We start from the raw sequence: 25,158 nt of genomic DNA on the forward strand, positions 1-25,158 counted from the left end.
CTTCCCTTCCCTTGGTGCGTCCTTCCCACCCTCCTGGGCTCCATCTCGTGAATCCACCAGCCCAGGGGTGGAGCGGAGGCTGCAGGCAAGCCCTGGCCTTTCAGCACAGCCTTTTGTTCCCCCAGCTGGAAGGTTGTGCACCAAGGCCCGTCCACCCCCTCAGCTGCCCCGGGTGCCGGGACTGGAGCAGGGCCATGGTAGAGCTGCTCTTGGGCCAGGGCTAGGATACTAAAAATAGCACCGTGGCCCTGGCTCCGGCCCAGGCACATGGGGCAGCCACCGGCCATGCAGTCCCGCATCCAGCACAAGAGGGTTGAGGGATGCAGGTGTCAGGACGGTGAGGGAAGGGACAGGGGGATTACTAAGGGGAAGGTTGGGGTGAGGAGAGGAAGGGGCTTGTACTGACGGAGAGGAGGGGCGCAGGGCAGGAGAAGAAAGGGGAAGGCACCAAGAGGCAGGTTGGAGGAGAGACCTGCCAGGGAGCCAAAAGAAGACAATGAGGGGAAAGGGCAGAGGGTGGGGGGAAGGTATCGGTGGGGGAGGGAGGGGTAAGTCATGCTGAGAGAGGAGAATGGAGGGGCATTGGGGGACGAGACAGGAAAAGGAGAGGAGTGGGTGCTGGGAGAATAGGGGTTGAAAGGAGGGGTAAACATGAGGAAGGCAGGGGATGGAACAAGTCATGTGTGAGGGTGCCGGGGGGGCTTGAGTTTAGGCCTAACACTTTAGGCAATTTAGTCGTAAAACTGTTTAACTCAATTTCTGTTAACACAGGTTAATCCCCAAAGTAGATGGTTCAGGATTTGGGTAATATATGTACAATTTCTTCTAAAGTTTTGTGTATCATTTCTTATGGTATTACTATTGTTGTTCACTCTCTGCATTTCCCAAACATCAGGATTTTATAATGATTGTAGAGAAAATGTTTAGTTAATTATAGCTGGTAGGACGGCTTTGAAATGTTTGAACGTTTGTAACAGTATGGAGAAAGCTTGATATGAGCATGGGAGGTCTGGTAAATGCTTACTCGGTTTTGTTATAATGCTAATATTTTAAGCACCAATTTTTTACTTTGAAACAAAATATAATTAAAATGACATGAAAATAATATATAAATTGATTTACAAAATACATAATTTTTAAATGTTGACTATAATTTTTAAACTTAAGCAACATGGCAGGAAATTAAAATGCTGTTTTTGCAAACGTGTTTCATTTTAGAAGTAATAATTTGAAAGTGTGTTGACTAATTTCAATCTTTTGCTACCGAGGAACACCAAAACATTTTTTTTATGAGAAACACCAAGGATTTTTAAGACAAAACAAAAAAAATGGAGGCTTTAAGGGCAGCCATTTCCAAGGGAAAAGTTGTTGATGGGGAAATAAAAATGTCCCAAGGAGAAGTTGTTGAGCAAACCAAAAATGACAGGGAAAAGAAGTTAAGTAAAAAAACAATCAAACAAACAAAAAAAACCCCACTAAAACAAAAAACAAAAAAACAAAAAAACAAACGCAAACAGTTTGTCCTTTTATCATAGAATCATTTAATCATAGAATACTAGGACTGGAAGGGACCTTAAGAGATGATCGCTTCCAGTCCCCTGCGCTCGTGGCAGTACCAAATACTGTCTAGACCATCCCTGATAGACATTTATCTAACCCACTCTTTAATATCTCCAGAGATGGAGATTCCACAACCTCCCTGGGCAATTTATTCCAGTGTTTGACTACCCTGACAATTAGGAACTTTTTCCTAATATCCAACCTAAACTTCCCTTGTTGCAGTTTAAGCACATTGCTTCTTGTTCTATCCTCAGAGGCCAAGAAGAATAAGTTTTCTCCCTTCTCCTTATCACACCCTTTTAGATACCTGAAAACGGCTATCATGTCCCCCCTCAATCTTCTCTTTTCTAAACTAAACAATCCCAAATCCTTCAGCCTTCCTGCATAGGTCATGTTCTCTAGACCTTTCATCATTCTTGTTGCTCTTCTCTGGACCCTCTCCAATTTCTCCACATCCTTCTTGAAATGCGGTGCCCAGTACTTGACACAATATTCCAACTGAGGCCTAACTAGTGCAGAGTGGAGCGGAAGAATGACTTCTGGTGTCTTGCTCACAACACACTTGTTAATGCATCTCAGAATCATGTTTCCTTTTTTGCAACAGCATCAAACTACTGACTCATATTCAGCTTGTGGTCCAATATAACCCCTAGATCCCTTTCTGCCATACTTCTTCCTAGACAGTCGCTTCCCATTCTGTATGTGTGAAACTAATTTTTCCTTCCTAAGTGGAGTACTTTGCATTTGTCTTTATTAAACTTCATCCTGTTTACCTCAGACCATTTCTCCAATTTGTCCAGGTCATTTTGAATTATGACCCTATCCTCCAGATTAGTTGCAATCCCTCCCAGCTTGGTATCATCTGCAAACTTCATAAGCTTCTTTCTATGCCAATATCTAAATCGTTGATGAAGATACTGAAGAGATCCGGTCCCGAAGCAGACCCCTGCGGAACCCCACTTGTTATGCCTTTCCAGCAGTATTGTGAACCATTAATAACTACTCTCTGAGTACGGTAATCCAGCCAGTTATGCACCCACCTTATAATAGCCCCATCTAAGTTGTATTTGCCTAGTTTATTGATAAGAATATCATGCAAGACTGTATCAAATGCCTTACTAAAGTCTAGGTATACCACATCCACCGCTCTCATTTATCCACAAGAGCAGGCCTTATCAGTAGAGTAGGCATTGCAAAGCAAAGCAGTCCTGTCTTGGAGTGCCCTGAGTGCCCGCACTCGGTGCATCACAGCGCTCGGCCAACAGCCCGGCTACACTTGCTGCAGGCTGCCATCTGGGGAGGGGGTCAATTGGGGGGCTGTCAGGATCCAGGAGGCCCTGCAGGAGAGCTTCCACCCCGAGGAGCCCACAGAGCCACCCCAGTCCTCCCCATCAGGGTCTCGTACCCCATTCCTCCCTCACCTCCTTTCACTTACCCCTCCCTAGCCCCCCTTCCTGATGTAAAAAATAGATGTTCAAAAATAGAAACTCTCTTTATTTAACAAAACTGGGGGGAGGGGGATTAACCTTCGGGGAGACTGGGAAAAGAAGGTGGGAGAGGGGAAGAGAGAGGGTGGGAGGGGATAGGAGGAAACCTGGGGGGAGGGAGCTGGAAAGGGGAAGCCAGGGGCAGAAGGAGGACGGGAAGTATAAAACTATGGTACGCCATATCTTCAGTACTGTGTACAGATGTGGTCGCCTCACCTGAAAAAAGACATTTTGGCCTTGGAAAGGGTTCAGAAAAGGGAATCTAAAATGATTAGGGGTTTGGAATAGGTTCCATATGAAGAGAGGCTAAAGAGACTGGGACTTTTCAGATTAGAAAAGAGGAGGGATATGATAGAGGTCTATAAAATCATGAGTAGTGTGGAGAGGGTGAATAAAGACAAGTTCTTCATTAGTTCCCATAATATAAGGACTAGAGGACATGAAATGAAATTAATGGGCAGTAGGTTTAAAACTAATAAGTGAAAGTCCTTCTTCACCCAGCACATAGTCAACCTGTGGAACTCCTTGCCACATGAGGCTGTGAAGCTAGAAGTATAACAGAGTTTAAAGAGAAACTAGATAAATTCATGGAGGTTGGGTCCATGGAGTGCTATTAGCCAGGGGGTAAGAATGGTGTCTTCGGTCACTTTTTGTGGAAGGCTGGAGATGGATGGCATGAGACAAATCGCTTGGTCATTGTCTTTGGTCCGTCCCCTCCGGGGTACCTGGTGCTGGCCACTGTTGGCAGACAGGCTACTGGGCTAGATGGACCTTTGGTCTGACCCAGTACGGCCATTTTTATGTTCTTATGTTCTTACGTTCAGAGCTCAGGGTCGGGTATCTCACTGGACAAACTTGATTTTTATGCAAACCTGCTCCTGGGATCGCATGTGGCCTTTGGTGGCCAGGCTGGCAGCTATCCTGCCCTAGACGGCCACATTGCTGTGGACGTTGGAGGCCTCCCCCCAAACCTCGATGAGGTCCACGATCTGCGCACTAGACCAGGCAGGCGCCTGCCTCTTGTGACCCCGGGCAGGCTCCTGGGAGCTGCCAGCCTGGTCCCGGGAAGAGGCGGAGGGCTGTGTGGCAGCGGGTGGCTGGTTCATGCCGAGCCAAGTGCAGGGTCTGCTGGCTGGGTGCTGGCAGGCTTGCAACGGGCACAAGCACTGTAGCCAGCCCGTGCCTCTTTAAGGGCTACGGGGCTGGGAGGGGAGCAGAAGAGTTTCCCTGGTGGTGCCCAGAGTGGCCTCCAGGGCAACCTGGGAAGGGCTAACCTCCAACTAGTTCGAATTAAGTGGCTACACAGCCCTTAATTCGAACTAGGTGTTACTTCTCGTAGAATGAGGTTTACCTAGTTCGAATTAAGCGCTCCGCTAGTTTGAATTAAATTTGAAATAGCGGATTGCCTGTGTAGCCCCTATTAAAGTTAATTCGAACTAACGGCTGTTAGTTCGAATTAACTTTGTAGTGTAGACATACCCTTTCAGTTCCCGCTTCCTCTGTTTCCCGCTGTGTCTCTACCTCCCCTGTCCCCCACAGAAACAGGACTGGAAAGAGCCAGCTTTTAAGCCAGCTCTCTCTCCCCAGCACTGGCTCTTGCTCCCCCACCCTTGCTATATCACTAGTCGACTATCCGATAAGCTTATGCTCATCCTCTAGTCCACTAGTCACTTCTATCCCTAGCTGCCATATGAAGAGAGATTAACAAGACTGGGAATTGTCCTCTAAGAGGAGAAGGGGTATGTGGAGATACGAGAGAGGTTCATCAAATCATGACTGGTGTGGAAAAAAGGAGCAAGGAAAAAGTCATTTACTTGTTCCCATAAGACAAGAACTAGAGGTCACCAAATGAAATTAACAAGTAGCAGGTTGAAAACAGGCGAAAGGAAGGTTCATCTAGCCCAGGAGTTAGCAATAAGTTTTGACCGGGGGCCACATCACAAATTTTTGAAGTGGCCCCGGGCTGCCCCAGAAGGGGCAGGGCCAGGACACTTCCCATTTCCCCACCCACAGATGCTGATCGCTCTGGGTGGAAGGAGCACATCAAGTCTTTGCACCGGCAATTGTTCCCAACAGCTGGCTTTTTCTTCTAGGTACCTGTGCCCCTGGCGGTGGGAAGAAACTTCATGTGCTTCCTCCAGATGCCCCCGGGTCAATCGGGGCCTAGGGGAGCATGTGAAGTCTCTCACGTCCTGCCCCCACATTGCACGGGAGAACTGCTTAGAGTCAACCGCCAGCTGAGCAGCAGCTAGTGGTAGACTTTAAGAACTCAGCTGGAAACCCTGCCCCACCTGTATTACCCCTGAGCCTGAGGGGTGAAGAACCATCCTGGCACCGCTCCTCGCGGCAATAGCCGAGGCTGCCCGTGTGTTGTGCCTGGGAGCGGAGTTCATCCATCCTCTCCGACACCTGCTCTTCTGACCGTCCCATCCCATTCCACACGTTCGTGTCTGCAGACTCAGCGACGAGAGATCGGAGTTTAAGTGCCGGGTTTGACCTGTGAGGAAACGAACTCACTCTGCCCAGACAGAGGCGAGGGACAGCTGTCCATGCGAAATGCGCTGGGACCCACAGGAGTCTGTGCTATGTAAACGGGAGGAGGAGGTGGGGAGAGTAAATAAATACATCATAGCTATGGCCTGTGTATTTTCCTTCACATGTTGTGGAATTTGGGGAGAGGAAAAATTGTGGCAGGCTAATGAGTGTTGCGCACATGCTCTTCCGGTCCAGCTGAGATGCTGGATGGTTTTCATCTGAAAGCAGGAGCCATGAATTTAATAGATGATGGACAGGATCGGGAGTCCTTCCTGAGAGCTTCCCACTAGCTCCTGCCAAATTCCCAAGAAGCCCCTTGCCATTCCACACTGCTTCCTCTTTATCAGGCTGGAGCTGGGCTGCAAGGGTTTAAAAACATCTGCCCTCACAGACCGGATGCCTATCACCCTGTGCTGCTGCCTCAGAGAAAGAGGCTGCAGCCCCATGTAGGAGGGGCCCAAGCTTCCAGACCTGGTGAAGCTGGAACTGAGCCAGCCTGCTGCCCAGCCTGCTAAAAAATGTACTGGCAGGACTGGGGAATACATGTTGTCTCTAGCATTAACCTACAAGCTTTTGCTATTGATTAATTGACTACACTATTACATCCCTAATGGATAAAAAATAAACAATAGTTAAGCTCCACTTAGCCACAGTTCTGGTATTAGTATTTCTTATGTCGTGTCAGTGTTTTTATTTGGGCTGCAAAGATAAATGTTGGACTCCACAATTCATTGCAAATGTCAAAGGTTGTATGTCCATGTGTAACCTCAAATGAAAACCTTAGCACCCCTATAAAATCTATGGACACAATTATCATAAAGAGTGCATAGGTTAGGTTGCATTTTCCGTATGCATGTCTATCCATCGTCAGTGCTGCACTGGAACAGTTGCAATGGTACAGTCAGTCCTTCCATCAGCATCCTGTTGTGCAAACTGCCTCACCAACCCTTGGCAAACTTAAGAACTAGCCACTATGGTACACTGCAAAGTTTACATTCTCATATAGAGGTAGCCTTTTATATCGTATGTGAGTCTATGTACAAAACTAACTACAGAAGCTACAGCTACTTCCAAAGACACTTTACAGTGCTTTTTTAAAAAAGCACCGAAAAGAATGATAAACATTTATGACACTTCAATTTTAAATATTTTCAACTTGGGCTGAACTACACCCTAAAATCTGTTACTGAGAAGTGAGGTAATGCACATTCAGCTAGGTCCCATACAATTTTCAACACACCACTTTTCCTATATTGAAAAACCATTTTCTGAATTGAAAAGTGTAATTTGGAAGAAATTTGGACCGAAACTCTCAATTTTTTAAAAGAGAACTGGAAAATAACATCGCTTAGCCAAAGCAACCTCTGCCTACCAAGCCATTTGTCTCGTGCCATCCATCTCCAGCCTTTCACAAACAGAGGCCAGGGACACCATTTCTACCCCCTGGCTAATAGCACTCCATGGACCCAACCTCCATGACTTTATCTCACTTCTCTTTAAACTCTGTTATAGTTCTAGCCTTCACAGCCTCCTGCAGCAAGGAATTCCACAGGTTGACTATTTGCTTTGTGACGAAGAACTTTCTGTTATTAGTTTGGAGCCTGCTACCCATTCATTTCATTTGGTGTCCTCTAGTCCTTCTATTATGGGAACTAATGAAGAACTTTTCTTTATGCACCCTTTCCACACCACTCGTGCTTTTATAGACCTCTATCCTGTCCCCCCTCAGTCTCCTCTTTTCTAAGCTGAGAAGTCCCAGTCTCTTTAGCCTCTCTTCATATGGGACCTGTTTCAAACCCCTGATCATTTTAGTTGCCCTCCCCTCTCCCACCCTCTCTCTTCCCCTCTCCCACCTCCTTTTCCCAGTCTCCCCGAGTTTTGGTCAATAAAGAGAGTTTCTATTTTTGAACACAATTGTCCTTTATCTTGTACATCAGGAAGAGGGGCTAGGGAGGGGTAAGTGGAAGGAGGTGAGGGAGGGATGGGGTACGAGCCCCCGATGGGGAGGACTGGGGTGGCTCTGCAGGCTCCTCAGGGTGGAAGCTTTCCTGCAGCCCCCAATTAACCCCCCTGCCCGGATGGCAGCCTGCAGCAAGTGCAGCCGGGCTGATGGCCGAGTGCTGTGATGTGCCCAGTGTGGGCACTCAGGGCACTCCAAGCCAGGACTGCTTTGCTGTCCCTCATCGAGTTAGACAAGCGAGCGGGGAACCCCTGAGAACTGTCTGTCCGGGGTGGGGGTTGGGTCCCTTTAAGCACAGCCCTCGGCTAGCCTGAGACAGCAGCTCCATGCTCTAAGTCCTAATCTGATGCCCAGCCGGCACTGCTTCCGGCCATCCTTAACCTCGGTTCAGGGTCCACTCTGTGTGGACATGCTAGTTCGAATTAGCAAAACGCTAATTCGAACTAGTTTTTTAGTCTGGATGCATTAGTTCGAATTAGCTTAGTCCAAATTAACTAATTTGAATTAAGTGAGTTTGAATTAGTGCTGTAGTGTAGACGTACCCTTGCTCTTTCTCCCCTCCCCACTACAGGCAGTGCCTGCGCTGGACGGGCTGGAGCAGCTCCTACTGGTGGTGGGCCAGAGCACCCTGTGGGAGCAGCCTCTGTTTATGGGTTGCCCAGCCCAAGGAAACAGCCTCTGTCTGTATTTCCCCCATGTCCTGGAGGGCTGGAGCAGCCCCTTGCCTGGGGCAGGTAGGGTGCTGCTCCAAAGCCCCCAGTGGTTAAACATTCATGTCCCTAATGAATAGTATCAGCAGAACATGTAATAGGTTTAGATTTTTTTAAAAATTTCAATCCACACAGCCCTGGTGCTGTAAATGTGCATGTGACTCATTTTACTCCTGTTGATCAGTTCCACTGATGAATACAGAATGTCTTGCAGGATTTTCACCAGGGGTGCTTGCTTAGATCCAGCTCCTGAGGTTTGGGGACTACCCCCTCCAGCTTTGAGGAGCTGGAGCGCACAATCTACTAGTCTGGACCCCCTGTCCCAGTCGAAGGTGTGCAAGAGGCATGTGGGGAGCGTCTTTCTCCCCTTTAGTAGAGGTCATGTTAGAGTGGCCTTTTTTTGTTGCACTTCTCACTTGTGTACAGCCCCTGACTGACTTTTCTGTGGGTCTGCTGCCCCTGACCCAGCAAAGGTTACAGATCCCTGAGTTTGGATCTTTAACAACACTTGCAAAAATATATCACATGCAAATGAGTAAATGTTTGTGCTAGTGTGTTTCCTAACTGAAAGAAAGGTGAGTTGCAAAATGGCACACAGCTATTTGAAGATCATAAAGCAGTTGATTAGGAGAGGGAACAGGAAGGTACCAGGATCTCTATCAACAACCTGTGCCACAGCACTGCTAGGGTATGTCTACACTAGCTCGTTAGTTCGAGCTAGGTAGGCAAATGAGGGCAATCGGAGATGCAAATGAAGCCCGGGATTTAAATATTCTGGGCTTCATTTGCATGTTCCCCTTATTCTGAACTAATTGCCCGCGGCTAGACGCGGCAGTTAAACGTTAATTCAACCTAACTCCTTACACTACACACACTGTGGGCGGGACTGACATTTGTGGCGTGTGCCCCTGCAGACACGCACCTCACAGGGAACTGGGGCCAAGGGAGCAGCTAAAGATACTGGGAGCTGGAGGCCTTTTCCCCTGGCGCTTCACAGGCCTGTAACTTGCTTCACTGAGCCAGAAAGTTCTGGTTCAGTGACGTGACAGTGTAAACCAGGCCTGGGCAAAGTATGGCCCACCAAGCCACCAGATCCAGCCTGCAGAGGCAGCATGGCTGAGACATGTTTTAGCTCTGCAGGCAGGCTGGTTTGGCTGCTGGCTGGTAAATCTCCTGGCTAGAGCCTGCATCTGGTACCCCAGCCCTCTGCCCCGCACACCTGCCTCCCTCCTGCACTCCTACCCCTTCCCAGATCTGACATCCCAGTCTCCTTCCCAAGGTCTGACATCCCAAAACCCTGCACCTCAGTCCCCTGCCATAGATCACAATCGCCCCCTTCACCGAAACTCCTTCTCAGACTCCATTCCTCCTGCACACCAATCCCTTTCTCGAAGCTCCCTTCTGCACCCCATCCACTCCCCCAGTACATAGCCTGGCTCAGTTCTTGCTGGCGCTGGGTCCCGGGAGCTACCCCCGCTATGATTCTGCATTAAAAGAATTTTAGGAGCTGGCGGACAGGCAGCCCAGCTCAGTTCCAGCTCATGCCGGCCCCGGGAGTTAATCCTGCTGCAGCTCCACAGGAAGAGTATTTTAGGAGCCATTGTGGGAGAAATATCAAATAACTCCAATTGTGTCTAAGGGGGGACTGTGCAGGAAATCAAAACTCTCTTAAAGGAAACTTCTGTAAGGGTTAAGAAAATTTCCAGGCCTCTCTCCCTGTATCAGAGAGAAATCATCTTAACTCTAATCAAGACCCTTACAATGTTTCCTATCTCAACTTCATGAAGACTCCTAGTCTGTCACAATTTCTCATGTAAACCCTTATCTTTGTCACAGTTTGCCTTGTAGGCTCCTCACTGAGGTTCTCATGTGCCTTTGTACTGGAAACTTACTTCTAGCACTTCTGGTGTGAACAGAAACCTCTCAGAGTACTTCTGCTGAGACTTTGCTATGTTAAAGAAAACAATCAACAACTAAACTGTCTGAACATACTGTCTAAAGGATCCCTGAACCTGTCTCTCAGGGCTGCTGCTGCTGCTCTCACTCTGGTAGCTGTCAGCCTGCATACATAATAAAGTTTCCCTTCTAGATTTCTCTCCTGCCTCACTGCTTTGACCTCCAGCCTCGGACTCTTCTGGGGGCTCTGTACCCCAGGGGAGCAAGATTTCTCCAACAATTTGGTGTCTGAAGTGGGATGGCTTGGAACTCCAGTTGGAAAGGCTGACGACGGGGAACAGGAACGGACTACAGCGTGCATCTGGAGGGTAAGAGATCCATTTGAAATCCCCCAGTCCGCCTCCCTGTTCTCATCTTTTGCTCAACAATTTTCTAGAAGAGGCTTGAGGGAGATTTAAAATGAAAACGCTGGGTATAGCCAAATAGGGGTTGGATTTTGTTGCTGACTGATTGGTGGCGAGTCCAAGCGCATGGTTTTGAGTGAGTGAAGTCCGGAACGGGACCGCAGCCGCACCGGTGCTGTCAGTGTCACTGAACAGCTGCTGAAAGCAAGGGCGGTTTCCCCCGGCACACAAGGAGTGTGAGTGAAGCTGACAGTTTGTGTGGACTCCCACACTATCCTTGGAGAGGGTAGTGTTGCTGGACGCCTGTGCTATCCTTGGAGAGGGTAGTACTGCTGGGCTCCTGTGCTGTCCTTGGACAGGACAGTGCTAACATGGGTGGGATTGCTCCCTCAAGTCTGTCTCCGACGGAGGGGAAAGGTTTCTCACAGCCTGGGACTCCCTTGTCTCAGATGATAAGAATTTACAGTCAGCTAGGTAATTGCCGGCAGGTTTGAAACTAAGGAGACTTAAGAAATTATCGAGCATTTGGAATGGCTGTACTCAGGGGAATTCCCAGAATAAATGGCACCTAGAGCTTTGACTTAGAAAAGCTTGCTTATCTTAGAGTTTTCCTCGAGGAAAAACATCCTAACCAGATGGAATATTGGTGCCTCTGGGTATGTCTACACTACAAAGTTAGTTCGAACTAACGGACGTTAGTTCGAACTAACTTTAATAGGTGCTACACTAGCGCTCCGCTAGTTCGAATTTGAATCGAACTAGCGGAGCGCTTAGTTCGAACTAGGTAAACCTCATTTTACGAGGACTAACGCCTAGTTCGAACTAGCTAGTTCGAACTAAGGGCTGTGTAGCCCTTTAGTTCGAACTAGTGGGAGGCTAGCCCTCCCCAGGTTTCCCTGGTGGCCACTCTGGCCAACACCAGGGAAACTCTATGCCCCCCTCCCGGCCCCGGACCCCTTAAAGGGGCACGGGCTGGCTACGGTGCCCGTGCCAGGTGCAAGCCTGCCAGCACCCAGCTAGCAGACCCTGCACCTGGCACGGCACAGAGCCACCCACCCGATGCCCCCCAGCCCACCCCCTCTTGCCGGGACCAGGCTGGCGGCTCCCGGGAGCTTGCCCTGGACCGCAAGAGGCGGGCACCTTCCTGGGCTAGTGCGGACATCGTGGACCTCGTCCACGATCTCCGCACTAGGCACAGGAAAGTGGCTGTCTAGGGCAGGAGAGCTGCCAGCCTGGCCACCCAGGACCAGGTGTGCATGAAAATCAAGGGAGTCCACTGAGACCCCCGACACTGAGCCCTGAGCTTACAATGGCCGTACTGGGTCAGACCAAAGGTCCATCTAGCCCAGTAGCCTGTCTGCCAACAGCGGCCAACCCTAGGGACCCTGGAGGGGATGGACCGAAGACAATGACCAAGCCATTTGTCTCGTGCCATCCCTCTCCAGCCTTCCACAAACTTTGGGCAGGGACACCACTCCTACCCTCTGGCTAATAGGACTCCATGGACCCAACCTCCATGACTTGATCTCACTTCCCTTTAAACTCTGTTCTAGTTGTAGCCTTCACAGCCTCCTGCAGCAAGGAGTTCCGCAGGTTAACTATTTGCTTTGTCAAGACGAACAACTTTCTCTTACTAGTTTCAAGCCTGCTACCCATTCCTTTCCTTTGGTGTCCTCTAGTCCTTCTTTATGGGAACTCAGGAAGAACTTTTCTGAATGCACCCTCTCCACCCAACCCCTGCTTTTAGAGACCTCTATCCTGTCCCCCCTCCGTCTCCTCTTTTCTAAGCTGAACAGTCCCAGTCTCTGTAGCCTTTCTTCATCTGGGACCTGTTCCCAACCCCTGATCATGTTAGTTGCCCTCCCCTCTCCCAGCCTTTCTCTTCCCCTCTCCCACCTCCTTTTCCCAGTGTCCCCCAGTTTTGTTCAATAAAGACAGAGTCAATGTTGGAAGAAACGTTATCTTTATTTTGTACATCAATAAGAAGAGGGGCTAGGGAAGGGTAAGTGGAAGGAGGTGAGGGAGGAATGGGGTACGAGCCCCCGATGGGGAGGACTGGGCTGGCTCTGCGGGCTTCTGGGGGTGGAAGCTCTCCTGCAGTCCCCCAATTACTCCCTCTCCCCAGATGGCAGCCTGCGGCAAGTGCAGCCGGGCTGATGGCCGAGTGGTGTGATGTGCCCAGTGTGGGCACTCAGGGCACTCCAAGCCAGAACTTCTTTGGAAGCGGGGCACCCCTTAGAACTGTGTGTCCGGGGTGGGGGTCGGGACCCTTTAAGCGCAGCCCTCGGCTAGCCTGAGACAGCATCTCCATGCTCTAAGTCCTCCTTTTATGCCCTGCCGGCACTGCTTCCGGCCATCCTTAAGCCCTGTTCAGAGTCCACTCAATGTGGACTTACTAGTTCGAACTAGCAAAACGCTAGTTCGAACTAGTTTTTAGTTCTAGACGCGTTAGTTCGAACTAGCTTAGTTCGAATTAACTAATTCGAACTAAGTTAGTTCGAACTAGCACTGTAGTGTAGACGTACCCTCTGGGAGGATGTGTCAGTAAGAAAAAAGCATCAGAGCATTATGGCTAGCCAAATAGATTCTATTGAAAAGCTGCAGCAAGAATTGGCTACTCTAAAGAAACAGCTTGATTCCCCAGATGTGCCATCTGCACCCCCACCTCCTTTGGACCCTTGTCAGCTGAACATTCTTTCCTGTTATCTCCCTGTTCTCCTGTAAATCTTATGGGACGTGACTTGTGGTGTAAATTGGGTGCAAATCTTCTGTAGAGAGGAAGGGATATTTGTTGACCTTCCCCCCTATCAGGCTCCAAATTTGATGGCATTACTACTCTCAGAGGGTATGTCTACACTGAAAAGTTAGTTCGAACTAACAGACGTTAGTTCGAACTAACTTTCCTAGGCGCTACACTAGCGCTCCGCTAGTTCGAATTTGAATCGAACTAGCAGAGCGCTTAGTTCGAACTAGGTAAACCTCATTTTACGAGGATTAAGCCTAGTTCGAACTTACTAGTTCGAATTAAGGGGTGTGTAGCCCCTTAATTCGAACTAGTGGGAGGCTAGCTCTCCCCACGTTTCCCTGGTGGCCACTCTGGCCAACACCAGGGAAACTCTATTGCCCCCCTCCCGGCCCCGGACCCCTTAAAGGAGCATGGGCTGGCTACGGTGCCCGTGCCAGGTGCAAGCCTGCCAGCACCCAGCCAGCAGACCCTGCACCTGGCACGGCACAGAGCCACCCACCCGATGTCCCCCAGCCAACCCCCTCTTCCCGGGACCAGGCTGGCGGCTCCCGGGAGCTTGCCCTGGACCGCAAGAGGCGGGCACATTCCTGGGCTAGTGCGGACATCGTGGACCTCGTCCACGATCTCCGCACTAGGCACAGGAAAGTGGCCATCTAGGGTAGGAGAGCTGCCACCCAGGAGCAGGTGTGCTTGAAAATCAAGGGGGTCCACTGAGACCCCTGACCCTGAGCCCTGAGCTTACAATGGCCGTCCTGGGTCAGACCAAAGGTCCATCTAGCCCAGTAGCCTGTCTGCCGACAGCGGCCAACCCTAGGGACCCTGGAGAGGATGGACCGAAGACAGTGACCAAGCCATTTGTCTCGTGCCATCCCTCTCCAGCCTTCCACAAACCTTGGGCAGGGACACCACTCCTACCCCCTGGCTAATAGCACTCCATGGACCCAACCTCCATGACTTGATCTCACTTCCCTTTAAACTCTGTTCTAGTTGTAGCCTTCACAGCCTCCTGCAGCAAGGAGTTCCGCAGGTTAACTATTTGCTTTGTCAAGACGAACAACTTTCTCTTACTAGTTTCAAGCCTGCTACCCATTCCTTTCCTTTGGTGTCCTCTAGTCCTTCTTTATGGGAACTCAGGAAGAACTTTTCTGAATGCACCCTCTCCACCCAACCCCTGCTTTTAGAGACCTCTATCCTGTCCCCCCTCCGTCTCCTCTTTTCTAAGCTGAACAGTCCCAGTCTCTGTAGCCTCTCTTCATCTGGGACCTGTTCCCAACCCCTGATCATGTTAGTTGCCCTCCCCTCTCCCAGCCTTTCTCTTCCCCTCTCCCACCTCCTTTTCCCAGTCTCCCCCAGTTTTGTTCAATAAAGACAGAGTCAATGTTGGAAGAAACGTTATCTTTATTTTGTACATCAATAAGAAGGAGGGCTAAGGAAGGATAAGTGGAAGGGGGTGAGAGAGGAATGGGGTACGAGCCCCCGATGGGGAGGACTGGGCTGGCTCTGCGGGCTTCTGGGGGTGGAAGCTCTCCTGCAGCCCCCTGATTGCCCCCTCTCCCCAGATGGCAGCCTGCGGCAAGTGCAGCCGGGCTGATGGCCGAGTGGTGTGATGTGCCCAGTGTGGGTACACCGGGCACTCCAAGCCAGAACTTCTTTGCAAGCGGGGCACCCCTGAGAACTGTCCGTCCGGGGTGGGGGTCGGGACCCTTTATGCGCAGCCCTCGGCTAGCCTGAGACAGCATCTCCATGCTCTAAGTCCTCCTCTTATGCCCTGCCGGCACTGCTTCCGGCCATCCTTAAGCCCTGTTCGGAGTCCACTCAATGTGGACTTGCTAGCTCGAATTAGCAAAACGCTAATTCGAACTAGTTTTTAGTTCTAGACGCGTTAGTTCGAATTAGCTTAGTTCGAATTAACTAATTCGAACTAAGTTAGTTCGAACTAGCGCTGTAGTGTAGACATACCCAGAGGAATCTGATGAGACCTCAGGACATACACCCCTCCTGGACCTCTCAGATGTCCCAGAGACATTGTGGGCAGCCCATGTGAATGAAGTGGGGTTGCTAGCCTCTGCCACACCAGTGCAAATAACATACAGACACAACAAGCCTTTCTCAAGGGTACCCCTGTATCTATTGTCTAGGGAGGCACAAGAGGGCATTAAGCCTGTAATCTCTTCCCTCCTTGAACAAGGGATACTTGTTTATACAACTTCACCTATACTACTAGTGAAAAAGGAGGAAAAATTTGACAGCAAATCTATAGATTTATACAAGACCTAAGAGCCATTAAGAAGTTTGCAATCCCTAGATTTCCAGTAATACCTAACTCTGCTACTATTCTTTCCTCTATTCCACACACTTCTAAATGGTTTTCTGTAATAGATTTATGTTCTGCCTTCTTTTCTATTCCAGTACATAAGAATTCCCAATTTCTCTTTGCCTTTTCATTTCAGGGTTGTCAATTAACCTGGACATGTTTTCCCCAAAGTTATTGTGAAAGCCCCACTCTGTTTTCTCAGTTTTTAAAAAAGCTGACCTTAATTCTATCCCTCTTCCCTGCAGCTCTGTGTTGGTTCAGTATGTTGATAATGTGTTAATTGCTAGCAAAACTGAGAAAGGGTGTAAAACTGATACCTTGTATGTGTTAAAGTGTCATGCTGAAAAGGCTCCCAAGGCTTCCAAAGCCAAATTGCAATTTGTAAAACAAAGAGTTCAGTACTTGGGACATTTACTTTCAGGAGATGGCTGCCAGTTAACACCTGAGCAAATCTCACAAGTTCTTTCCATTCATTGCCCTTTAGCCAAATGTCAGGTACACAAATTTCTTGGGTGATGCAGGATATTGTGGACAATGGATTCCTAACTTTTCTGGACTCACCAGACCCCTTACTATTCTATTCATAGACTCAGCTCCTGACCCAGTGACCTGGTCCCCAGAATGTGAATCTGCTTTCCTTTCCCTTAAAACTCTTCTCTCACAGACCCCCACTCTGGGCTTACCTAATTATAGCAAGCCCTTTACTCTGTTTTGTCATGAGCAGGATGGAATTGCAGCTGGAGTTCTGTCAACCCCTTGGACCCACACCTCATCCAGTAGCTTATTTTTCTGCAACACTGGACTCAGTAGCCCGTGGGTTCCCACCTTGCCTGATGGCAGTTGCAGCTACTGCTGAATTACTTGAAAAAGCCCAACCTGTCACATTGGGCCACAGCATTATCTTACAGGTCCCTCATGCTGTCTCTGCTCTCTTACAGCGACACCGCACCCAGCACCTGTCTCTTCAGAGACAAACCTGGTATGAGAATGTTATCCCCTCTTCCCCAAATGTGGTAATTCAAAGATGTAATGTACTTAACCCAGCTACTCTTTTTCCTTTACCCTCTGACGGTGAACCACATACCCATACCCGTGAAGAATTGCTTGAGCACTGTGTGAAGCCTCGCCAAGATTTGTCTGATCAGCCGCTGGAAAATGCAGATCTTGTATTGTATACTGATGGCTCATGTAAAAGAAATTCAGTTGGTAAGCTAGAGGCTGGATATGCAGTGGTCTCAGGTAATGATATTTTAGAGGCCTTTTCTCTTCCAAGAATCAAATCAGCTCAGGCTGCTGAGCTCATCACTTTAATTTGTGCTTGCCTTTTAGTTTCCGGACAGTCTGCTGCCATTTATACTGACTCAAAGGGTACGTCTAAACTACATGCCTCTGTCGGCAGAGGCATGTAGATTTGTTTGTTCAGAAAAGGCAAATGAAGCCGCGATTTAAATGATCGCGGCTTCATTTACATTTACATGGCTGCCGCGCTGAGCCGACAAACAGCTGATCAGCTGTTTGTCGGCTCGCGCGCTAGTCTGGACACTCCCCCTGTCGACATCAAAGCCCTTTGTCGGCAGCCCCGGTAAACCTCATCCCACGAGGAATAACGGGGCTGCCGACAAAGGGCTTTGATGTCGACAGGGGGAATGTACAGACTAGCGCGTGAGCCAACAAACAGCTGATCAGCTGTTTGTCGGCTCGCGCGCTAGTCTGGACGTTCCCCCTGTCGACATCAAAGCCCTTTGTCGGCAGCCCCGGTAAACCTCATCCCACGAGGAATAACGGTGCTGCCGACAAAGGGCTTTGATGTCGACAGGGGGAATGTACAGACTAGTGCGTGAGCCAACAAACAGCTGATCAGCTGTTTGTCGGCTCAGCGCGGCAGCCATGTAAATGTAAATGAAGCCGCGATCATTTAAATCGCGGCTTCATTTGCCTTTGCCTATCTGTCTAATCTACATGCCTCTGCTGACAGAGGCATGTAGTTTAGAGACAGCCAAAGTGTGCTTTCTCTGTCTGTCATGCCACAGGACAAATTTGGAAACAACGAGGTTTCCTTACCTCTTCTGGCTCCTCTATCTCTCATGGTCCCCTTATCTCCCAACTCCTTGATGCCATTTAGCTACCCACATCCCTCTCTATTACCCATTGCCCGGCCCACACAGGTGCCACTGATCCTGTTTCTCTGGGTAATGGGAGTGCTGATGCAGTGGCCAGACATGCAGCAGCACACGGATCTCTGGTTCCCTTTCAGATTCTGGTCTCTCTTTCTCTCCCTGTTTCTTTGCAGAACCTGATAGAACTACAGCAAGCTGCTCAACCTGTGGAGAAAACCCTTTGGGAGAGAGCAGGCTGCTCCTTATCCCCAGCTGGGATAATGGTTGCACCTGATGGCCGCCCGGTCGCCCCAAGATCTCTCACACGGCAGCTTGCTCAGGTGTCTCATCGGATGACACACATGAGCAAAAGGGGGGTGGCCTCACAGATCCTAAAACAATGGTATGCCCCAGGCGTGCACCTAGAAGCTGCAAGGGTATCTAATTCATGTGTGATTTGTAAGCAGTTTAACGTTGCAGGAGGAGACCCACAGGCTAGTGGCCACACAGAAAGAAGAAACCTAGACATAAAGTGACGGTTAGGAAAGCTTGCACCTGCAGGTGAAGGAAGCCCTCCCAGTACCTACTGATGTACTGTGCCACAACATCCAACAGGCGACTACGTGTTTGTGAAGGAACATCGCAGAAAGAACTGCCTGGCAGCCCGGTGGGAAGGACAGTTCCAATGGCTGCTCGTCACCCACACAGCCGTAAAGGTGAAGGAGCGCCCCTCGTGGATCCACGCAAGTCACGTACGCTGAACTGCAGCTCCAACAGAGCTGACTGACCCCGTCACCCAGGACCCTCCCCGGAGGAATCACCTGAGGATGAAGTTCAGCGGACCGAGGCGGCAGACTCTCAAACCAGACTGTTACCAAACCGGCCTCCACCAGGAGCTTTAAGGTACAGCCTGAGAGGTAGGACTGTGCCAGCAAAGACCTACAGGTGAGTCTGGCGCCCTGTAACTCTCACAAAGGGGAATCCTTTCCAGTATTGAGTGAACTGAGAGACTATGAAATCTCGAAGAGTGCCTGCAGAGGCAAGCCAAACAATACTAACTGATTAAGCTTAGTTAAAGAGACTGCTTTGCTAGGTGCTAGCTAATTACTATATTATTATTATCCTTTCTACTTTAGAGATTTAAAATACTATAATAGGATGAGGATTGTTTTCCCTCTTTGAGTAGTCAGAGTAGCCTTAGTATATAACTTTCCCCACCCTTATCGGGAAGCCCTGCAGAAGGCTGTGTCCCTCACCAATGCAAGTGACTGTTGGATATATGAACAGCTTATCACAGGCACTAAAGGCCTTTTACCATTACAGTTTATCCCAACTCCTGCCTCCCTGTGGACCAGACCCCTAAAATTCAGATTTACTGGTAGTCAGTATTCTACAGGAGAGCGGGAGTGGGTAGATGTCCAGAATGATAACGTTGTACCAGGAGTACATAGTCAGGGGGGGAACAGGCAGATTTGGCATAAAAATCTGATTGCCTCAGGGATTCCCCTAACTCAAACATTACATCCACCAGGGACCATGTTTCCGTTGTGTTTTGAAAGCAGAATTGGCACTGGTAAAGATCTGGGGTGGATCCCAGAAAATACCTGCTATCGTAGAGTATGGTTAAATCCAGGAAATGGGCAGTGGGTCATTTACCCAGTTGATAAAGAAAACCTCCCTCTAAGATGAGAATTCATCCTAGCAAAAGAAGAATACCTAAGAATGTCCAGAATAAACTTTGAGTAATACTCCAATAGGAGTATTAAAGGGGGGAATTGTGGGAGAAAAATCAAATAACTCCAATTGTGTCTAAGTGGGGACTGTGCAGGAAATCAAAACTCTCTCAAAGATAACTGCTGTAAGGGTTAAAAGTTTTCCAGGCCTCTCTCCCTGTAACAGAGAGAAATCATCTTAACTCTAATCAAGACCCTTACAATGCCTCCGATCTCAACTTCATGAAGACTCCTAGTCTGTTACAAATTGTCATGTAAACCCTTATCTTTGTCACAGTTTGCCTTGTAGACTCCTCACTCAGGTTCTCATTTGCCTTTGTACTGCAAACTTACTTCTAGCACTTCTGGTGTGAACAGAAACCTCTCAGAGTACTTCTGCTGAGACTTTGCAATGTTAAAGAAAACAGTCAACAACTAAACTGTCTGAACATACTGTCTAAAGGATCCCTGAACCTGTCTCTCAGGGCTGCTGCTGCTGCTCTCACTCTGGTAGCTGTCAGCCTGCATGCATAATAAGGTTTTCCATCTACATTTCTCTCCTGCCTCACTGCTTTGACCTCCAGCCTCGGACCCTTCTGGGGGCTCTGTACCCCAGGGGAGCGAGATTTCCCCAACACCTCCAACACTAAGAAAGCAAATAGGGAGCCCCCTTGAGCTGCTCAATCTGCGTGGATTGCTTATGCCTAATGCCAGCACTGCCAGGATTTCACCCACTCTATTTTACTGAAACAAAAAACAGGACTATGTAGCACTTTAAAGACTAACAAGATGGTTTATTAGGTGACGAGCTTTCATGGGCCAGACCCACTTCCTCAGAACAAATAGTGGAAGAAAATAGGCATGATCATATATATCAAAGGATACTATAAAAAAATGAACACATACGAAAAGGACAAATCAAATTTCAGAACAGAAGCGGGATGAGTGGGGGAGGTAAATGTCCATGAGCTAATCATATTAGAGGTGATAATTGGGGAAGGTATCTTTGTAATGGGTAAGATAATTAATGTCTTTGTTCAGACCTAAGCGTAAAGTGTCAAATTTAAGCATTTTTTAAATTAAATACTGTTCTGCTGTGACTTTAGGTTTTTGAACAACATGGCACACAGAGAAAAGGTTCTCACTAAAACTACAGTATGATTAGTGGGTAGCAACTTTAAACTGTCGGATTTTTTTACCAGGACAGATCCCTTTTAACATATTGGAAAGTGTTTAATTTAGACATGCAGTGATAGAGTTAGATGGGAGCTACTCAAATTTGGAAGCCCTGGAGGCCACAGTGATACTCACAGCACATGCCTAGGGCCCCAAATTAAGTGTGGTTGCATATACATATGCAAATAGCGTCTCTCAAACTGACAGGCAGGAACAAAAAGATTAAGGCAAGACTACACAACATGCAGGCCCTATTTAAGTCAGTTCTGCTGATATTTATAAAATGTAATATTTACTCTATTTCCACCCATATGCACTTTTAATGAGCAATGACAGTCCCAGGAATTTAACTACTAAAACGCATACCAAGAGAAGACCATTATATTGACTACTTTTTTGTTTAGGCTCCCACTTGTGGGTTGCATGTTGAGCCCCACATAAACCCAAACTGCACCACAGGCCACAAATAAACGGGTCGGCCCACGGATGGCATGTTGAGTAGCCCTGTGTTACACCATTTACATACTGATGATGCACAATGCCTTCCTCTCCCACCCACCCCTTGCCCAAACTGTATGTCCGGGTAAGAGCTATCTATCTCCCAGACATTTTAGTCTAGGAAGGAAATTGAGGTTATCCAACATAACCTGTGCATTCTCCGGCTCTTAATTGGCCCACCCTTATCTTTCTGTAATCACTGTTTCTCTTTCAAACCCAGAACTGAATAAAATCAGATGCCTGCAACAGATGAACAGTCCGGTTCACAATTCCCAAGGATCTGCTGTTGCAACACAAAAGGCTTTAATTATTTATTCAGATAAATAAAAAACGTTTCTTTATGTGCAAATACACAAAATCAGTGGACCCTTCCTCTGCTATTGCCACGAGGAGCTGTCTCAGGGGTCATACAGGTGGGGCAGAGTTTCCAGCTTGCTCTCTCTCTTCGCTTCCTCCACCCCACGTAGCCACTCCATGCACCTACGCACCAGCTCCTGGTCCACGACTCCCGGCGCCGGATCCTCCTCGTACTCCTCGTCATCGTAGCGATTCTTCTCGTTCAGCAGGGAGATCTTAATGATCGAGGTCAGGTTTAGGCCGGCCGTGCTGTGGGAACCTGGCAGTAGCCCAGTGTCGCCGATGGGATTCTTGAACCCCCACTGTTTCTCCAGATGCCGTCGCATCAGCAGTCTGGTCGCGTCGGCCGTGAGGATGATGTTGTACTGCTTCGCTGGGACTGTTGCCTTCGGCTCCCTCCTCGCCGCTGCACCTGGGTTCTTGATGGAGTGCCCGCGGGTACGGGTCGGGCTTGACCTCTGTGGCTGCTGCGGTGGCTGCGGCTGTAACAGTTGTTGTTGCTGCTGCTGCTGCTGCAGGGAGGCGCAGAGGCGGGGGTTGGGCAAGGGGCCGGTCCCTGCCTGGGGCACCCCCCGCGGATTCCTCTCCCTGGGTGGCGGTGCTCGATTCTTCGGAGCCACCTGACTCTTAGGCTGCACACGGGTGGTGGCAGAGCCAGAGGCCGCAGCAGCGGGAGGCTGGATGGGTGGTAGGGGCATGGTGGTGCCGCGTGACCCCTGTGTTCCGCCCGCTGACTCAGAAGCCAGCTGCAACCGGCGGAGGCCCTGGCTCAATAAGGTAGACAGGTGACGGTAGCAGGGCTGAGCCGGAGCAGTGGGTGTGGGGGGAGGAGGAGCGGGCGGCGGAGCCGTGGAAGCGCTCACCCAGGAGGTCCTTTGGGAAGGCAGGGATGCCAACACCTGGGAGGGCTGCGGCACTCTTCTCCGGGCAAGCTTCAGTCTCACCACCTGAGGGCAGCAGCACTGTCACCCGGAAGAACTGTGACGACGACACCCGAGAGGGCTGCTGCGACGTCCCCTGTTCCGGAGTTTGAACACCACTGAAAAAGAAGGGATGGGTTAAAACAGTACTCCAAGGGGAGACAAGTCAGACAGAGCAAGAGATGTCAAAAGATAATCCCGGAAACATTTACAAGAACAAACTCTACAGGAAGTTTGAGCAAGGCTGGGGCATTTACAGCTCTGAAATATTAGAGGGACTTGTAGTTTAGCTGCTAATACTCTGGCACCGACCAGTATTTTCAGCCCCTCAGGGCACATACTACTGCTCTTCTACTGCACTCCTTGGTGCACAGGGGAACTGCTTTTTACATTTTAAAACAGTCATTGCCACTCGACATCTTTTGATGGTGATTAGTCCATGTGGCCTCATTCCCACCTCCTTCCACCCAGAGCCAACAGCCTCTTTTAAAGAGTCTGTCAAGATCTGCTTTCTTTTGTTCCTCAATCCTAGCCTCTACCAATTAAACTTGTTAGAGGGAGCTGCCACGTGCTGCGTAACTGCAATATCAAACAGGCTCAATGCAACAATCGAAATGAGATTTTGGAGAAGTAGATTCTTTACCCAAAGAAGGAATAACTCACATCACTACTTTCACAGCAAAATCTTATTCATTAAGCTAGCTTTCCCACAATAATTCCAATATTCAAATCCAGCCAACTGAATGGATGGCTAAGAAGAGAAACCAGTGAGTCCTTTTTCTTACGCTGCTTGACCACGGGGCAAGTTTAGAAATCTACATAAAACAATTTCCAACCCTGAGACACTGTGACTACAGTTATGTTAAACATGATATTGCCAGTGCTAAGGGTACACAGTGAGCATAGATAAGATCTCCCACAGGACAGAAAGAAAAATACTTAGAAAAAGAGTTATTCAAGTAGGCCACAAAACTAGCTGCATTATTGTTATAACACGACTATCCACAGCAGCAAGTGGTTGAACACAGGCCAATCCTCCACAGAAATATTATGCAAGCCTGTTTCCAAAGGGTGAGCACACGACAGTGTAAAAATGTAACCACCATGGTGTTTATTTAATAGAACATGCAACCATCTCCCAAAGATCTGACTCAATATGCACATGAGGACATGCTTCTTTAAGCTAAATCTGGAGGAGACAGAGCTACTGCTGGTGGAGAGAGGGAAACAAAGAACTTTCAGCCACCTAAAAACTAGGACCTAGGCTGTCTACTCTGGCTTCAGGATCCTCATAGTCTTGTTATGGCTTAATAGCTGAAGTTGGAAAAAATGTTTCAACCACAGCTTGTCCCTAAAAATACTTTCATAGAAGCTAAGTACAAAGTCCTGAGTCTTCTCCCTATCACTATCTCATCCACTCAACAGTGAGACTCTGGCAGGGCAGGAAGCTATGGGAAAAGGGAAACAAAAGACCCAAATTCCACTCTTCCCAGTGGTAAGGAACAAAAAGCCTAGGAGGGAAAAGAAGGGTTCCCGATAGGTCAGGCAGCATCAGCACCAAATCTATCACAGGCTCTTACCTTCTCCGCAGAGATGTGTCTCTTTTCTCAGAATTGGATTTGTAGAAAATTCCAGGAAGATTCCTCTTCGTGATCATGGAGCGCTCAAGGTAAGAAGAGCAGACCTTGAGATGACTCCTGGCCACAAAGCTACGGGAGTCTGAAATTGCCCCAGCCCCGCATCCTGTCATACCTGGCCATTGTCATGGACTCTCTGTGAGTTCACCACCTGTCAATGTCCTTTAACCAATGAGCGGAGATGACGAAAAGGGCCTTGTGATGTCACTGCCACACCCTGTCCTGCCCCTGGCCAGCCCCTCTGCATCTTTGAGCTTCTCCCCCCTGCATTACCCCTACTCACTCAATGTTAGTTCTAGGAATCAAGCAGGCTCACATGGAATCATCAGAGGCTGCTCAGTGCCACATGTACTTGGCAGATTGTACGGCCAGGAAAGCCCAATCACCTAACTCAAGGGCGGACAATAATTTTCACTGTGTGGGGGGTCACTTCAGGAATTTTAATATGTGGTCACAGGCCGGTTTTTGGCCCCCTGGAAGGTGCAGGGCCTCAGAACTACAGAGAGAGAGAGGGAGTTAGGGATGTTAAATTTAAACAGAGTTCAAAATGGCTGCCCTGAAAAGGACAATGCCGGCTCTCCTGATAAAAGGAAAACCTGTTTGTTTGTTTGTTTTCCTTAACTTCTTTTCCTTGTCCTTTTTGTTTGCTTGGTTTGCTCAACAACTTTTAGGTAAGTAAATTGTTTCCATATGCCCCAACATAGTGGTCCTATCATTAAAATTTATATAATCAAACCAGTGCTAAAAAGAGGACGTATACATCCTCCTCAAAGTGAACACTCCTCCACAGGGGTATTTTCTTGCAATAATCTTTTTAATGCACATTAAAACAAACCATACGTTATTGAATGCCACTTTGTAGCACCACGTAATAGCTCTCTCAATTGCTTGGATAAGACAGACAACACAGGAAGCTCTACTTGGGATGACATTTTATACTAGAACATATTTCAGTTACCTGAAATGGAATTAGGCCCGTACAGCATTAAAACTACAGGTCAAAATAATCATAGGTGTCTTAGGCTTTATTAAAGACATTTTTATATTATCTAATCCATACTGAACTGAAACAAGTCAACTCATGTTTTACCAGATCAGCATTCAAATAAGGGAAAGGAAAAGCTGGGGACCAATAGTCATTAACGGTGTT

At 48.5% G+C, this 25,158-nt stretch overlaps 1 protein-coding gene across 1 annotated transcript; it reads right to left on the reverse strand.

Annotated features, from left to right (window-relative positions):
- Nucleotides 1-20,209: 20,209 nt before the first annotated feature.
- On the reverse strand, nt 20,210-24,071 carry LOC142830682 (uncharacterized). The gene is made up of 2 exons (XM_075937134.1): nt 23,952-24,071; nt 20,210-22,490 (listed from the first exon to the last, which is right to left on the reverse strand). The coding sequence occupies exon 2, from the start codon at nt 22,147-22,149 to the stop codon at nt 21,493-21,495; it is 657 nt and encodes a 218-aa protein (XP_075793249.1). The 5' UTR covers nt 22,150-22,490; nt 23,952-24,071; the 3' UTR covers nt 20,210-21,492.
- Between the last annotated feature and the right edge of the window lie 1,087 nt (nt 24,072-25,158).

This window comes from Pelodiscus sinensis, chromosome 9 (assembly GCF_049634645.1).
Source record: "Pelodiscus sinensis isolate JC-2024 chromosome 9, ASM4963464v1, whole genome shotgun sequence".
Taxonomy (NCBI): domain Eukaryota; kingdom Metazoa; phylum Chordata; order Testudines; family Trionychidae; genus Pelodiscus; species Pelodiscus sinensis.